Source organism: Armigeres subalbatus, chromosome 2 (assembly GCF_024139115.2).
Source record: "Armigeres subalbatus isolate Guangzhou_Male chromosome 2, GZ_Asu_2, whole genome shotgun sequence".
Lineage (NCBI taxonomy): Eukaryota > Metazoa > Arthropoda > Insecta > Diptera > Culicidae > Armigeres > Armigeres subalbatus.
Genome location: NC_085140.1, coordinates 221707147 through 221724914, shown reverse-complemented (window position 1 = coordinate 221724914; position 17768 = coordinate 221707147). Strand labels below are relative to the sequence as shown.

The following is a 17768-nucleotide window of genomic DNA, read 5'->3' as shown; positions in this document are numbered from 1 at the left end:
CCATATAAACTTCCAATGGGTTTAGTTGAAATTTTGTCCAGAGCATCAGGACATCGAATAAAATTGAATAAGCGGGCAGCCCATCAAAAAAATTGAAATAGATTTTTTTTATACTAATTTGAGCATAAATGTTTTGTTTATTAATTACTGAAAGATTAATGGTTTTCACACTAAGCAATAATATCAGTGCTATACTACTACTACTGAAGACTGGAAGCTTAAAATAATACTTACATCGATTTGTACATTCGTTCGCCATTTGGGCCAACCTGCTGATTTTGTAGTCTTGTTTTAACCAAATCTAAAGGAAAAACACACGAAACACCGATGATGCCAGCAATACCACCATTTATAATCTTAGGGACAAGGCTGAAAAGAAGAACATTTCAAATCAATTGCCGGTAGATCTGATAAAAATACAGAGTTGATAGCATGGCAACAGAACGTATTATGCTGAACAAATGTGCTAATAACTTACGGAAACTGTTTTGTGTCGGCAGAAGCACTAGCCATGTCTGCAATCTGGAAAAGTAAACATACATCATCTATTTTACATGTAGGTACGGCAAATAACAAATGTTTATTCAATCACGGGTATATATAACATCATGTTACTATTGAAAAATAAATAAGGTTGATAAACCCAAATTCCAATCAATATTCATATATGAACACTGCAATTCAAATGTGTATTCTTTGATAGCGAAACATAAAACAACATATTATCACTTGATATTATTTGATTAACAACGCCTTAATTGGGTGTAATATTTTGGGGGACGAATATTGCACATATCATCACTGAAGTGTTTCCTAGCAAATAGTTTTTATTACATAACAGGGATTCCTTTGCAAATAATGATTGAACCACTTTTTTGTGTCTCTAAATCATTGTGATACAAGGTCACAAACCTGTTTAAAAATCTAGATCCTAATTATGCTAAAATTGACTAAAATACACTTCGATTAACTTAGTTAATGATTTTAGCTTTGTCTCCCTTGACCAGGTAGGTATCTATCAGAAATAATAAATCGAAACTTTCTGGCAGACGCCAGTTTTTGTTTTGAGCACAGCTATTTATAATTTCATGCATATGAAAAAATATGCATGTGACTTTCCAACGTAAAATAAGCGAAACATGCTCAAAGCAACAACGCAAACATCAGCCGAATCTTCACTTAGCAGGTTCACTTAGTACCAAGATAGCCTATTTATCAAATTGAAACGATTAGCTTCGAATGTTTCAAAGCAATCTCTTCTTCATAGTGGGTGTCATCGCGGGAGACAATCAATTCCAATTGTCATAAAATAATATTGATACATAGCTGGATCATTGCCGATCTAGTTTGTGAATGGGTTGATAACCCATTATCAACATCCACTATCACAGAAGATACTTTTAAAATAAAGCGATTATGATTAATTAAAAAAGTACAACTTACATTTTTTATACGATTCTGGGAAATGGAATGTAATTTTCACTAGGCCAATCACTTGTCCCCTAATAAAATGATATGCGTAAAGGACAGATATTGGACACCCGAAACCGAACTCAAGCAAATATTGAACACTTCACATCAGACCCGAAGACGAATTACTACTAGCTCTTAGCACTTGCTCCGCATTCGATTCGAATAGCAGAACAGCTGATAGGAGAAGCGAACCAACCGAATTATGACACTTCGTTTTCTAGAACAGCTTTTAAAAAATCCTCAACCAAGCAGGGCATTCAGTTTGCGCATTCTTTCATGGTAATAGCAACTCACTAACAGTTAAGTTAATATTCGATCATAATTATAGTAGAATGAAGGTTGCTGTACCTAGATCAATTTAATGTAGATCTTTCATTCTAGACGAGAAGAAATTTTACAATAATAAATACCTTTTTAAATAATGTCTTTTCAAATGATGATTGCAAAAACCGCCTCATCGACCAAAATTTTACCTCACCGGTTTGTGTCTGAAATGAATAAAATACACCGAATACATTTGAAGGTTGTTGCATAAGATAAATATGCTTTAGGTTCGAACATATAGGTGTCACTCAATTAGAATCCTTAGGGTGGGTAGCGGATTTACGGTAAATAGCTAAGAATCTATGAATCTAAGAATCTATCTATGCTCTCCTTAGTTTATTACTGAATCGCAAAAATAATCCTGAGTTCGATTGAGAGTTGTGCAATTCACCTGCCCTATCAAAACTTAGGAATAGGTGCGGTGAATATATATTAGCATTAGCATTAGCATTGCGCACAAATTCGTAGGTGGTACAAGCCAAGACTATTGTATAAGAGTAGCATCACTTTCATCCGTTACCACAGATATTGATTTGGGACTAATCAATATCTCTTAGATGGAAGCAACGCTCTCTCCAATAGTCGAGATCTGTCCTGGCCACGTCCTTGCGAATGCTGAGGAACAGGAAGGATGGTTTATTGGACACCTAATTAAGAAAAATGCAGAGAACTCTACGACTTCTCATAGGTGCCACGGGAGGTTTTGGGACTGTGTGGAAGGTTATAACAGTAGAATCATAAGTACTAGAACGCTAGTGGCGCTGTAGTCATTTAAATAAGTTTGCCAAATTATTATTAGTGCTTGTTTAATTCCATCACCAACATCGGATTGACACTTGTAGTACCGGTACGTTGGATGCCAGGTCAAAGTAACCTAGATGTTAGTCACGCGAACAGGCACGACATTAGCAATCTTATACTTTTGAATCAACTGTTATAACAGTAGGAATCGTTGGTAGAACGTGAAACATGTAAAGAACTAAGATAGAAATACAAAGTAGGAAACGGACGAGCCTGGAATTGAACCCACGACCTCCTGTAGTGCGGTGAATATATGTATACAAATAGAAAAATAAATGTAGAGAGAAGTGGGTAATAATCGTCCGATTACATGACCATTATCGTATATAATTTCTCAACATCTACCCTGTACGTTAGACATTAATTGGCGAATGAAGGTTACATAAGGAAAAAGATGAAGTCGAAGGACGATATTTGAAAAAAAAAAAATGCACGGGAAAGCACTCGGATTTTTTTCTAAAACTCTTCTAAAAAAATCTAGGAGGAATTTAATTACAAACGGTTGTGTTGCGTGCATTTTGAGAGTGTCCTTGTAGTAATAATATACTTGATGTTGATGCTTTGTGTAGACAAAATACGAACAAAGAAAAATTGTATATACCGTGCACGCACCATACTTTGCGCAGTTAAGGAAATGCAAAATTGAATCAATTTGTACAACATTCAGAAAGTAGCTATTTGCCTGAAATAGTTTTCATGCTGTAGTATTATTATCATATTATTGTTTGAGAACTAAATTTGGTACAAAAAATTAAAATAAATAGTAAATTGAACTTCAAAGCAGACCCCTTATTATATGCCTAACTTTGCGCACATAACTTGGAAAATTTCTAACACGAAGCAAGCGTCTATCATACAATTTTTCATCTAAATTTTATTTTTTCATTTAATACAGCTATTACAATTCATGTTCATTCCATTTGTAGGCATATTTGAGCAAGTTTGAGAATATGAGGATGCCCAGCATTATTTTCTTATGATTCGACATACTTAGTATGTTTTCACGTCTGTTGGTGTATGTACAGCCTCATTTATGTACATTGGCCACAGCAAACAAAAGTTCTTTTTTGCGTAAACCCTATTCCGACGAGGTATATCATAAATGTTGAAAATATCGAAGAAATACGAGTTATGCGCAAAATTAGGTACACTGTATTGAAAAATTGTTCCTAACATTGCGCATCATATATTTTAACAAAAATTTGTAAATAACAAACCACATTCTCATGAGATGGCTTCAACAATATTATAATTATTGGGTCCATGTGTAATCAGTTGTCAGCGAATGTAAAAATTTACAAAAAATACAGTTTTTCGGTTAGACCGTCACTTGTCATTCGTGCTAAAAACACGCCATTTTGGTCATTTTCACTGTTTTCAGTACAAGTTTCGAGTATTAAAATGAAAAATGTGTCATTTAACAGCGAAAAAATGCATGCACTGTAGTGATAACATGTATATTGTGCTGACAAGTTATAATTATATATCGAAATTAAATTTAAACGCATTATATTACAAAAATAACCGCAAAATGCGCAAAGTTAGGAGCTGCGCAAAGTTGGGTGCGTGCACGGTAGATGACTTACAAATAGAGCAAGATGATAAGATAAAAAATATTAAACAACATTTAGAAAATAGTAGTTTTCCTAATTTCGAGTTGAGAAAAGGCATACTTTTTAGAAAAGTTGATGATAAAATTTTGTTGGTATTCCAAAGTTGATGGTTGATAAGATTATTCGAATTTGTCATGATAATATGGGTCATATTGGAATTGAAAAGACTTTGAATGAAATAAAGAAACACTATTGGTTTCAATTAATTGCATATTATTCGGCAACTCGGCCGTACGAAAACCATTTTGTTGTTAAATATCTTGGCTATATGCACAGCACATGTTTCGAAATGGTCAAATTGATATGAAATTTGCGAAAAAGAATCCACGTGTCTTGAAATTATGGTTATCTCTTGATAATTTAACACATGAAAATTTAAATGATTCGCTTTACAATGAAGGCATTGACTGATCAGGATGGCCGAAATGTAGTAATAATATACTTGATCATAGTAGACCTAGACATGAACTAGACGTTGACAGTGACTTGAAGATCATTCTGAAATACACGATCAAACTAATAAGTTGTGTTTCATTAAAGTCCTTTGTGAGTGTGAGTGATGTTATAAGCGATAGATATACAGTCAAACCTCCATGAGTCGATGTTCCATGACTCGATATCGACTCATGGAAGCAAATTATGCCATATTAAAAAAATATTTTCTGGGCTACTCTGATGGTCCCTTCAAATAGAGGTGTGCGCCGGTCCGATATTCGTCGGCGGCGGCGTTTGTCAGAATTTTGGTCGCCGGCGGCGGCGTTTTCGGCGTCACGCCGAAAGCCATTTTAGCCGGCGGCGGCGGCGGCGTGAATCGGCGTGGCGATTTTTTAATTACGCATCTTCAAAAAAAATACATTTTTTCGGAATAGACTTTTATTTACAAAGGAAAAATCTTTTAAAATTCGCATGAAAAATCTAATGAACTTCTTCTTAAAATTCTATAACTTTTTCCTAAAATTGGAAATATTTTTCTGATTTTCCACGGGAGCTTTGAAATTCCGAGAAATCTTCGGAATTACCAAGAAAAGCTCTTTAGAATTAATAAATAAAATTGTTTGGAAGTTCAGCATCAAATTTGTAGCTATTTACGAAAATTATTATTTAGTATTCTTCGAAATTTACTCAGACAATTCTTCATATTTGTAGAAGAGTACGGCTAGTAGAATGGGTGTTTTAACGTTTGTTTCCTCAGTCTAGGATTGAGAGTCCATTGAGAGCGATTTCTGCAAACCCTGATGCTAGGTGTTAAGTATTCAGCAGGGTTTGCATAAATCGCTCTCAATATATAATGAATAACGATAAAAGAGAGGCAACAATCCTTGCAAAAACCTCTTCTAATCATAACAAGCCATGAAAACAAATTTATCGCATTTGTATACGAGTTGGAGAAAGCTGATTCGGATAGCTCGGCCCCCACCAAGGGGGTTTTGACTTCAAACAACTTCCCAAGAATTTCCTATTCCACATCTCGATATTTCCATGAGTCGATGGTCCCTTCAATATCGACTCATGGAGGTTTGACTGTATCTATAGATAGTAGAATCTATACGAGCGAAAGCTTGGTTGGGTTCGTTTTTTTAACCTTCCTACAGTGCTAAAAAAAAAACTCACACTTACGGTGTTCGGGTCATATTGACCCGGATTTGACTTGGCAATATCTCGGGCATTTCACAGCCAAATTCACATGTTTATATACCAAAATAATCGTCTGCTCATAAATTTTCCGAAACTGAGATTGTTGATCGGCCACACCTACATCCTGTAATCGTCGGAGGAAGGATTGTCAGTTGGCCACTTTTACATGGACGAAAATTGCACACAAATATCGTGAGTGAACGATTTTATTGTTGTTTTTCTCAGAAATGTACATAATACAATTTCAGTAATGATGAATCGTGAATGCTGACAATATTTCTACAGTTCTAGGTTCTCCAAACCATTCTGGACTTTAGAGCCCTGGTCTACCAAGTCAATTACGCTTGGTACGAAACCAATAGCAATCCATGTTGCCCAAACATGCCCTTAGAGGCCATGCGCATAATTTATGATCTAGATATGTCCAAACCGTATGTTCTAAGCTCTCCGAATCATTCTGTAGTTCAGACGAAATGGTCTACCAAGATTACTGGGCTCGATATCAAGCCAATAACAATCCATATAGGTCCTTAGAGGCCATGCGCATAATTTGCGATTTAGATTTGTCCAAACCTGATGTTCTAAGTTATCCAAATCATTTTGGAGCTCAGACGAAATGATATACCAAGATTACTGGGCTCGATATCAAGCCAATAACAACCCATACAGGCCCTTGAAGTCCTTGTGCATGATTCACGATCTAGATATGTCTAAACCGGATGTTCTAAGTTCTCCAAATCATTCTGGAGTTCAGACGAATTGATCTACCAAGATTACTGGGCTCGATATGAAGCCAATAACAATCCATATAGGTCCTTAGAGGCCCCGCGCATGAAATGCGATCTAGATAGGGGAACGGTTCGCCACTTCATCTCATAGCTCCTATTTCCATCCCATCAAAAACAAAGGAATGGAAAGGAATTTGATTTGTTTATTATTTTTGTGATTTTTTTCAGCAGTGAGCACGCATGTTGACGAAAAGAAGCGACGAATTTGGTGCTGTATTTCTTTGTTTAGCGATGAGATGGATATATGTACAGTGAGATGGAGATCGGAACAGTTCCCCTATGTCCGAACCAGATGTTCTAAGATATCCAAATCGTTCTGGAGTTCAGAAGAAATGATATACCAAGATTACTGGGCTCGATATCAAGCCAATAACAAACCATACAGGCCCTTAGAGTCCTTGTGCATGATTCACGATCTAGATATGTCCGAACCGGATGTTCTAAGCTCTCCAAATCATTCTGGAGCTCAGACGAATTGATCTACCAAGACCACTGGGCTCTATATCAAGCCAATAACAACACATGCAGGCCGTTAGAGGCCTTGTGCATGATTCACAATCTAGATATGTCCAAACCGGATGTTCTAAGTTCCCCAAATCATTCTGGAGTTCAGACGAATTGATCTACCAATATTACTGGGCTCGATATCAAGCCAATAACAATCCATATAGGTCCTTAGAGGCCATGGACATGATTTTCGATTTAGATATGCCCAATTCGGATGTTCTAAGTTCTCCAAATCATTCTGAAGTTCAGACGAATTGGTCTACCAAGACAACTGGGATCGATGCAAAGCCAATAATATCCCATTGGGTTCATACATGCCCTTAGAGGCCTTATGCATGATCTACGATCTAGATATGTCCAAACCGGATGTTCATAGCTCTCCAAATCATTCTAGAGTTCAGACCAATTGGTCTGCCAAGTCAAATGGGTTCAATACAAAGCCAATAGCAAACCATGGATACATGCAAACCGTATGTTCTTGAACTCCAGAATGATTTGGAGAACTTAGACGAATTGGTCTACCAAGACAACTGTGGTCGATACAAAGCCTATAGCAATTCATGGTGTCCATACAGGCCCTCAGAGGCCATGTGCATGATTCACGATTTAGAAATGTCCAAAACGTATTTTTTAAATTCTATAAATAATTCTGGAGTTCAGATAAATTGATCTACAAAGGCAAATGGCCTCAATAGAAAGACAATAGCAACTCATGGGGTCCTTACAGACCTCAAGAGGCCATGTGCATGATTTACGGATTAGATATGTCAAAATCGGATATTCTAAATTCTTCAAGTCATTCTGGATTTTAGACAAATTGGTCACCCAAGACAACTAGGCACGATATAAAGCCAATAGCAACCCATAGTATCCATACAGTAGCTTGGAGGTCAGTGCATGACTAACGATTTAGATATGTCCGGATATCTTAGATTGCCCAAATCATTCTGGAGTTCAGACAAATTGATCTGCGAAGACATCTGAGGTCGGTACAAAATCAATAGCTAGCCAGGCCAGGATTTGTGGAGTTTAAACCAATAGATATTTCAAGTCAACTGGGCTCGAGTTGAAACCACTAGCAAACCATGATGTCCCCATAGACCTTTAGAGACCATGCGCATAATTTATATTTTGTATATGTCCAAATCGGATATTATAAGTTTTCCAAATCAGTCTGGAGCTCAGGCCAGTTGGTCTACTAAGTCAACTATGCTCGCTACAAAATCGATAACGACTCCTTCTTATTTATCAGGTCCTCGATTATTATCTGCATGGTTGAACACCCAAGAGATGGAACACCCAAGGGATGGAATGCCAATGAGAAGCAGAAGAAGTAGATGAAGAAGAAGGTTGATGATTAGAAATTACGGAATATGACGTTCTAAATCCTCCAGGTCTTTGCAGTTAAGACCAAATAGTCCACCATGCCAATAACGCCAGGTACACAACCGATAGCAAGTTGTAATGTCCATTTAGGTCTCTGAAGGCCATACACTGTGTTCAGAATAATAGCAACGGAAGCCGTTTTTCATATAAAATGGTTAACTTTGAAAAGCTGTAACGTTGTACCCCGATGACCGATTGAGCTGAAATTTCAGCAGTGAACTACAAATATGTTGACATTTACGCATACTAGGTAACATTTTTTTTTAATGACGCGTTCAAAAATTACGCACTAGGTCAAATTGTTCAAAATAATAGCAGTTTTTGTTTTGGAAATATCAGGAAACCAAGATACCAATCAATTGGAATGTTATCAATTTGAATTCAAGTGCTGCGAGACAAAAAAAAATACAAATTGTAGAATTTGACAATTGAATTGGCCAATATATCAAAAATAAAAACCCCTATTAATTTGAACAATTTGACCTATTGCGTAGTTTTGTACGCGTCATTCGAAAAAAAAAAATGTTACCTAGTATGTGTAAATTTCAACATATGTGTAGCTCACTGCTAAAATTTCAGCTCAATCGATCATCGGGGTACAAAGTTACAGCTTTCCAAAGTTTACCATTTTATATGAAAAACGGCTCTCGCTGCTATTATTCTGAATCTGAACACGGGTGTACATATGTGCACACAATTTAGATATGTTCCAATCCGATAGTCTGAGAGCTCAAAACATCATATTTGGACGAACCAAGATTGTAAACTGTAAGCATTGCCGATAGTAACTTGAATATATTGGGTTCCTATCGGTTTTGTTCCAAGTTTACTTTGTACATCAATTCATCTGAACTCTTTAGTGATTTAAATATTTAGCACCATATGTTGCTATTGGTTTTGTACCGAGCACAATTGATATGATAGACCAAATGGTTTGAATTCTAGAACGATTTGAAGAGCTTAGAATATCCGATTTGGACATATCTGAATCCTAAATCATGTGCATGGCTTCAAGCCGGCTATATGAACATCATGGATTGCTATTGGATAAGTATCGAGCCCAGTTGCTTTGGTAAACCAGATGGTCTAAACTCCAGAATGATTTGAGTAGATTAGAATATTCAATTTGGACAGATATAAATCGTAAACCATGCACATTGTCTCTGAGCGCAATAGCCAATAGATTGCTATAGGCTATATACCAACCATAGTTGACTTGAACATATCTTCTATATAATAAAAATGAAATGGTCTGTGTTCGTATCCGCATAACTCGAAAACGGCTGGATGGATTTGCTTCATTCTTTCAGCAGATATGTTCGTTATCGTTTCCGACGGGTTTATATGATATTTCCCCATACGAAAAACACGAGTTAAGTTGAGTGAATCGTGGAAAACTAAAATTAAGATTCGTATGGAAATTTTGCATGGGCATTCGCAACGCGCATTTCCGCCTACTACGCAGGACAACGTCTGCCGGGTCGACTAGTTATGGATATATCTAGATCGTAAATAATTCACATTGCCTGTAAGGGCCTATTTGAGCTCCATATCTATGTTTGGGTTGCTATTGTCTTTGAATTAAGCCCAGCTGACGAGGTGGATCAATAGGTTTGAACTCAAGAATAATTTGGAAAACTTATAACATCCGGTTTGAACATATATAGATCATACATCATGCATATGGGTTCCAAGACCTGTATGGGTTGCTGTTGTCTTTGAATGGAACCCAGCTGACCTGGTCTGGAGAACTTAGAACATCCGGATTTGACATATCTAGATCGTAAATCATGCGCATGACCTCTAAGGACCTACATGGGTTGTTACTGGCTTGATATCAAGCCCAGTAATCTTGGTAGATCAATTCGTCTGAACTCCAGAATGATTTGGAGAACTTAGAACATCTGGTTTCGACATATCTAGATCGTGAATCATGCCCAAGGCCTTAAAGGGCCTGTATGGGGGTTGTTATTGGCTTGATATCAAGCCCAGTGGTCTTGGTAGACCTATTCGTCTGAACTCCAGAATGATTTGGAGAACTTAGAAAATCCGGTTTGGACATATCTAGATCATAAATCATGCATATGGTTTCTAGGATTTGTATGGGTTGCTGTTGTCTTTGAATGGAGCCCAGCTGACCTGGTTTGGAAAACTTGGGACATCCTGTTTGGAACTTAGACGTACATGTTCATGATAGAATAAGAGGCGAAAGTATAGAATTGATAGTTCCGTTAGGATACGGCAGGCATGAAGAATGTTTTTATAGAAGTCGATTTGAAAGCGAGCGGAGAGCAACATTTGTGATGGCACATATCGCACGACCTTTCTTCTGCCAAGCTCCCGTATGAAGGGGGAGGGAAGAATATCAGTGTGGAAGCTGATACATCTCCACTGGCAAAAGGAAGGTGGTTTGATTTGCTCATATGCCATCGCGTGCGGAAGGATTTTCTATCGACGAGTACTGTATCCAAATTTGTAATATGACATCAGCATCTAGTCGAATAGGATTTTTTATTGCACAGTTCTGTTTTCTCATTGCGTCCGTCTCGTCGCAACCAACTTGGCTGCCTCGGAGAGAACAAAGCAGAGAAAGGCAGAAGGTCGACAGTACAGCAGCAGAGCCTATTTGTCTGAACTCCACAATAATTTGCAGAACTTAGAACATCCGAATTGGACATATCTAGATCTCAAATCATGCGCATGGCCTCTATGGATTGTTATTGGCTTGGACCTATATTGATTGTTATTGGCTTGATATCGAGCCCAGTAATCTTGGTTGATCATTTCGTCTGAACTCCAGAATGATTTGGAGAACTTAGAACATACCCCGAGTAGACGAAAATAGCTCAATAACATCAAATGTTGATAAGATAGCAAAATGAGATATGGACATGATTGATATAAGAGATAAAAGAACAGACAACAATATCAATATTTTGCACTAAAATATCATGAGGATATCAAGATATGTTATTTGTAATAAGTGATCGATATCAAGTGCCATTAGTTTGTTCTTATCCATAGCATATCTTGATATTTAAATGATATTTCGGTGCAAATTTTTGATATTGTTGCCTGTTCTTTTATCTCTTATATCAATCAAGTCCACATCATGTTTTGTTATTCTGTTCATGGCTTCTGCCCGGGACGGTTTGGACATATCTAGATCATAAATTATGCGCATGGCCTCTAAGGGCATGTATGGGCAACATGGATTGCTATTGGTTTCGTTTGGTAGACCAGGGCTCTAAAGTCCAGAATGGTTTGGAGAACCTAGAACATCTGTAGAAATATTGTCAGCATTCACGATTCATCATTACTGAAATAGTATTATGTACATTTCTGAGAAAAACAACAATAAAATCGTTTATTCGCGATATTTGTGTGCAATTTTCGCCCATGTAAAAGTGGCCAACTGACGATCCTTCCTCCGACGATTACAGGATGTAGGTGTGGCCGATCAACAATCTGAGGTCTGTTTCGGAAAATTTATGAGCGAACGATTATTTTGGTATATAAACATGTGAATTTGGCTGTGAAATGCCCGAGATATTGCCAAGTCAAATCCGGGTCAATATGACCCGAACACCGTAAGTGTGAGTTTTTTTTTAACCCTTCATGAACGTCGTACAAAGTAGTTCAACGTTCCGGAACATAGTTTTCCACGAAATAGGAAAAGTCAAGAAGTTTCAGACCTGCACATTGGTGCGTTTAAAAGCTATAACAATTTGAAAGTGAGATTCGGGTCATATTGACCCGAACACGTTAGGAAGGTTAACGTGAGATTTTCATTGAAATCGTAACTTGTCATGCTCGTTTGGAGACACGTTTGATAGTTCGTTTGGAGACAGAGGATCTAACACTAACTATAGATATCCCTATTTAATGTGAATGCATATCACAAAAAGACATTTTAGTTGCAAGATAAACATTGTCGCTGTCGTCGCTGTATGGAACATCCGGAACGAGGATTTATTTATTTATTTATGGATCCTGTACACCTCCGGTGGTGCAAAGGGCCGACTTGAAAGATCTCCATCCTGAGCGTTGCCCGGCTATCGCTTTAACCTGTTGCCAGCTTAGATTTCGGTCGACTTCTTTTATTTCTTTATTGAGACTTCGCCGCCATGAGCCTCTGGGTCTGCCTCTGCTGCGATGTCCCGCTGGGTTCCAGTCTAATGCTTGTTTACAGATTTCGTTTCCGCCCCTACGTAGAGTGTAGCCGACCCAGCCCCACTTCCGATCCCGAATTTCTGTTGCTATCGGCCTCTGGTGACAACGACGATGGAGCTCGTTGTTTGAGATCCAGTTGTGAGGCCACCAGGCCCGAATTATATACCGAAGGCATCTGTTAATGAACACCTGCAGCCGTTGAGTGTTCTCCACTGATACACACCATGTTTCGCTAGCGTATAACAGCACAGATTTCACGTTAGAGTTGAAAATTTGTATTTTGGTGCGAACACTTATCTGCCTGTTTTTCCAGATATTTCTTAAACTCGCAAAGGCAGCCCTTGCTTTCTTGATCCGTGCGCCTATGTCAATCTTGGTACCGCCGTCTGACGCCATTTGGCTACCAAGATATTGGAAGCTTTCAACATTCTCCACTGGTTGCCCGGCTACTGTGAAACTGGAAGGAGTCACCGTGTTTACATCCAACGATTTGGTTTTGTTGACGTTGATTACTAAACCTGCCGAAGAGGAGCGCTCGCCAAGGTCGTTGGGCTTACTCTGCATATCAGAGCGCCGTTGCGCGAGGAGTGCAACATCATCCGCCAATTCGAAGTCATTTAGGTGCTCCATGGTTATAGGCTGCCATAACAGCCCGCGCGGTTTGGTTCACGGCCAATCGCATCTACCAGAATCTAGTCGATTACGATGAGGAACAGTAACGGTGATAGAATACATCCTTGCCTCACACCAGCTACGACCCGGATAGGGTCGGACAAGACACCATTGTGCAGCACTCTACACAAGAAGGCCTCGTACTGTGCCTCGATGAGGCCGATGATTTTCTCAGGCACTCCCTTCCGGAACGAGGATAGGGGATCTAAATGTCAATGAAGGAAAAATACACACGATTTGACAGTTAGGTACCACACATGTTTCGGACAGCAGAACAAAGGGAACCGAAGCGACAATCTTTATCTGGTAACTAAAATATCTTTTATACCACATAATTATGTATTTTTATTATAATTCTTATAAATTCTTGTTGGAATTGTAAATGGCGATAGTCGTGGCGCGCAAGGTATCACGTGTGTTTAGGGGATCCTTTATCCGACAAAGTTAGTATTAATTATTATTATTTTACTGGAGTATTGCATGGGATGGGTACAGAGGCGCGTCTACGTTCTGACACGTGAGTGGGCAAAAAAGGTTTAACAAATAGTGGAAATCATGAATTTCCAGCTAAACAACTTAATTTAATATTTTAAGGGCAAACATTCCATATGATGATGATGGTGTATTAATGTACTTGCTGATCCGGCAGACGTTGTCCTGCATAGTAGTATGTGATAGTAGGCAAAAAAGCGCGTTGTGAACTGCCCTTGCGAATTTTCCATACGCATCTTTGTTTTAGTTATTCATAATTTACACGACCTTATTCGTGATTTTCGCTTGAGGAAATATTATACAAACCCGTCGGAAACGATAACCATCATATCTGCCAAAGGAATGAAGAAAATCTATCGAGCCGTTTTCGAGTTAAGGTTCCCCCAAACACACGCGACGCGACAGTCGCGACGCGATTCTATCGCTTGGCGACAGCGAATCTGTCGCCGTTGGTATGGAAGCGTAAACGGATATTAATCCTTATCAAATCATTCGCACATTTGTTGTTTGATATCCTTAGATATAGGGTTAGAGGGATGTCTGATACGATTTGTGATCAACTGGGTCTGCTATACGAAAACTTTTGAACCCCAAATTGTCTCGACTTCCCTGGGCATAAAAGTATCATCGTGTTAGCCTCATGCTATACGAATTCAGAAATGGTAACCTGGCTTAGAAACCTCGCAGTTAATAACTGTGGAAGTGCTTAATGAACACTAAGCTGCGAGGCGGCTCTGTCCCAGTGTGGGGATGTAATGCCAAGAAGAAGAAAAGACATGATAGATGTTCAGACAGTTCGGGATCGCTACGATAGAGTTTGTTATAGAGCTTAGAAACTTTTCAGATGAATTATACTTATGGCAGAAGGGAAATGATTGAAATCCGTTTTCTGGTGATTATCGAAGATGCTATGTAGATTGATATGATAGAGGTACGTGCAGTTTGGGATTAGTATAATCCTGTTGGTTTTAAATTGGAAAAATAAAATAGAAGGGGGCAGGGTGGAGAGGAGGTAATGAGTCCGCATTGAAGAATAGAGTGCTCTAGTGACTGCTATAGAACCTATTTATAAGAGGATAGTTGATTGTAGAAAGAGAAACGACTGTATTTATAGATATGATAGAGGTCAGGCAGTTTGGAATTGATATGATAGAGTCTATAATTGTTTGGAAACTTTTGAGATGAGTTCGTGGTACGTGCAGTTTGGGATTAGTATGATCACGTTGGTTTAAGTTTGGAAACATAAAAATAGAAAAGAAGGGAGCAGGAGGGGTGGGGGAACAAATACCTAACCATTTCACGCAGAAAGATTAAAATAATTAAACTGAATTAAAATAAATTAATTAAATTTTACACTTTTGGTCGAACTTGAGTTAAAAATGTGTTCCAAGCGTGCCCACCGAATAAAGTATATTACGAGTACTGATAACCTATGCTACTAAATAAAGCCCATGATTAAAAAAAAAATGGCGGTTGGCATTGTTATTGCTAATTAAAATATAATATTATTCTAGATATTCCCTTAAGTATGAAAACTGAATCCTAACTGTCCCGAAACTGCTTTCACCATACTGCCGCCCCGAGCACAGCCGCCTCATAGGCAATGTCCCTCCCACCCAGAGCTTAAAATATTCATCTTCGTGAAGCAACTTCGGTCCGAATTTTGACAAACAATTGGCGCTCAACGAAAAATCAAAGAAAAGGTTTCCATTTTAACCTTAAAGTGGAACCCTTTTCATCCGTGCTCCGGGAGGAATTGGAATCCTTTCCAATTGTTCTTATCAATAGGTTCATTGTTATCGGAAAGGTATTGTAACCACAGTGAATGTGCTTTTGTTCGTATGAATGGGTTCGAGTGATGAAAACCGCTTACAATTCAATCGTTCTTCTTTCATAAAATCTAAAAGAAATTTAAACTATTGTTCTCGACAGTGCTTAGTGATTAACTTGAATTAGTAGAGTTTGATTAATATTTAGTGACTTTTTTTCATAATTTAGTGCTTTAGTAGTTCAGTGGTAATTTAGTTTCTTTTTTTCTGGAAAATTTATATTTTGGGTGAATTTTGGTTAGAGTTAGGGAAAGTGAAACCGCATAATTGAATTTTTATTTTATTATTTTAGCTATTTAGTATTATATAACATTATTTTGGGCTACGGTCGTGAATTTGTAGCATTAGTAGCTTAGTCTTTGGGTGAAAAGTTTTTCTTATTTTTATATTTTGTAGTTTCTTCAATAAATTATTCAGAAATGGCTGAAGCACAATTGAATTTAGAAGCCGCAGTGGAAATGATCAGAGAACAGTACCACTCTTTGAGGGTGGATCATCTATCTCCGGATGAGCTCGATTTTGAGCTGGACATCCGCTCAATAGTAATTAGGGATGACCCAACCTATTCACGGAGGCGTAGAAGCCTTCGAGACCATTTGAAAACGGAAAAAGAGGAGCAAAAACTGATCAACGTTAAAATAGAAACAAACTGGGAGGAAACTATACAGTATTTCAGACGATATTATGAGGATATTAGTAAGGGGCTTAAGGAGAATGATCGTAATCTAAGAGTGAGAGGTGAAGCCAAACTACTACATTTTGGGCATAGGATTGTACTTATTCTAAAGAATTCTGAAGAGTCTGGCGAGGGGGAAAACTTTTTGAAAGCTATGCTCATAGAAGTAGTGAAGCTTCTGAAGAAGTATTTCGTTACGAAAAGTTTGGTGCCTAATGCCGCGAATTCGGATGCTTTGGGTGATCAAACGCTTATCGAACTGTTCCGTTCAGAATGTGATATCACAGATCGATCGGAAAGAAATGATATGGCAGGGACAGAGGCTCACGTAGAGGGTGCTACGCTTCGGGAATTCGAAGGGAGTGAATGTGTCCGTCAATTGAGAGCACGGATAAAGCAACTTGAAGAAGAATTGGGGAAGCGAGATAAATCAGGGGGGGACCAGATTCAGAGAAATGAATCTACAGCTACAGCTACAGCTTCTAATGAACAACGGACAATCTTGGAGGTGTCTTCGGTTGGTACCACTTTATTAAATCCATCCTACACTACATCGCTTGCTTCCCAGGCGCTAGCATATCTAAGCCGACCACCAACGTAAGTTTCACGGTTCCGCAAATCCATTCTTCAGCTTTGCCTCAAGTTTCTACATCGTGGCATAGTCATCTTCAAAATACATTAAATGTTCAACCGCAGGGTTACCCGCAAAATGCGAACCACTGGTCAGGAAATCCAACATCCAGTTCCCTACCTCCTTTTACCCAGTACTTGGGAGCCTCGAACAATATTAGCACGCAGTATTCCAACCCATGGTTGGGTGCTTCTAATATAAGTGAAAGGACATACTCCAACCCGTGGCTGGGAAATCCGGGTTTGGGTACTGCACATACGACTAGTTCATGGATGGGAACAGGTATCCCAATATCCAATGCCCATGTTAATCCCTCATGCCCTGCCGGTGTCCAAATGGATGATTACGAAATATGGTGGTGAAGATCAGGGACTGAAGATGAACCAGTTCCTTGGGATGGTTCATGCCATGGCGGCCGCTGAACATATTTCAGAGTTTGAACTCTTCGACTCTGCAATACATCTGTTCAAAGGATCCGCGCTTCAATGGTACATAACCATACGTGCATCAGGTCGGCTGTTTAACTGGCAGCACTTAGTTTTAGAGCTTCGGAGAGCCTTTATGCACCCCGACCTAGACACTCTCATTAAAATGAAGGTCTATCAGCGTCATCAGTCTAGGACTGAGACTTTCCTCCAATACTATCATAGCATGGAGGAACTTTTCGGAACCATGAGCGTTCCCCTTCCAGAATTTGAAAAAGTGCAAATTCTAATGCAGAATATGAGAACTGATTATAAGAAACAGTTGAACTTTCTCCCTATCGCT

The 17768-nt window shown here is 38.5% G+C and overlaps 2 protein-coding genes across 6 annotated transcripts in view; both read right to left on the bottom strand.

Annotated features, from left to right (window-relative positions):
* The window catches only part of LOC134211710 (mitochondrial glutamate carrier 1-like), a 153129-nt gene that overhangs the window by 20038 nt on the left and 115323 nt on the right, over positions 1-17768 (bottom strand). The window contains exons 3-5 of one of the 4 annotated variants that reach the window (XM_062688858.1): positions 1884-1961; positions 479-522; positions 235-369 (exon numbers count right to left, since the gene is read on the bottom strand). In XM_062688858.1, the coding sequence (XP_062544842.1) occupies positions 235-369; positions 479-522; positions 1884-1961 (257 nt within the window). Of the gene's footprint in view, positions 1-234; positions 370-478; positions 523-912; positions 1009-1443; positions 1541-1883; positions 1962-17768 lie in introns of those variants that run through there. The other 3 variants (XM_062688860.1, XM_062688861.1, XM_062688859.1) reach the window with 3 other exon arrangements.
* LOC134211708 (plexin-B) overlaps positions 274-17768 on the bottom strand; it is a 177741-nt gene continuing 160246 nt past the window's right edge. The window contains exons 14-15 of one of the 2 annotated variants that reach the window (XM_062688856.1): positions 479-522; positions 274-369 (exon numbers count right to left, since the gene is read on the bottom strand). In XM_062688856.1, the coding sequence (XP_062544840.1) occupies positions 506-522 (17 nt within the window). In that variant the 3' untranslated portion in view covers positions 274-369; positions 479-505. Of the gene's footprint in view, positions 370-478; positions 523-1932; positions 1962-17768 lie in introns of those variants that run through there. The other variant, XM_062688857.1, reaches the window with a different exon arrangement.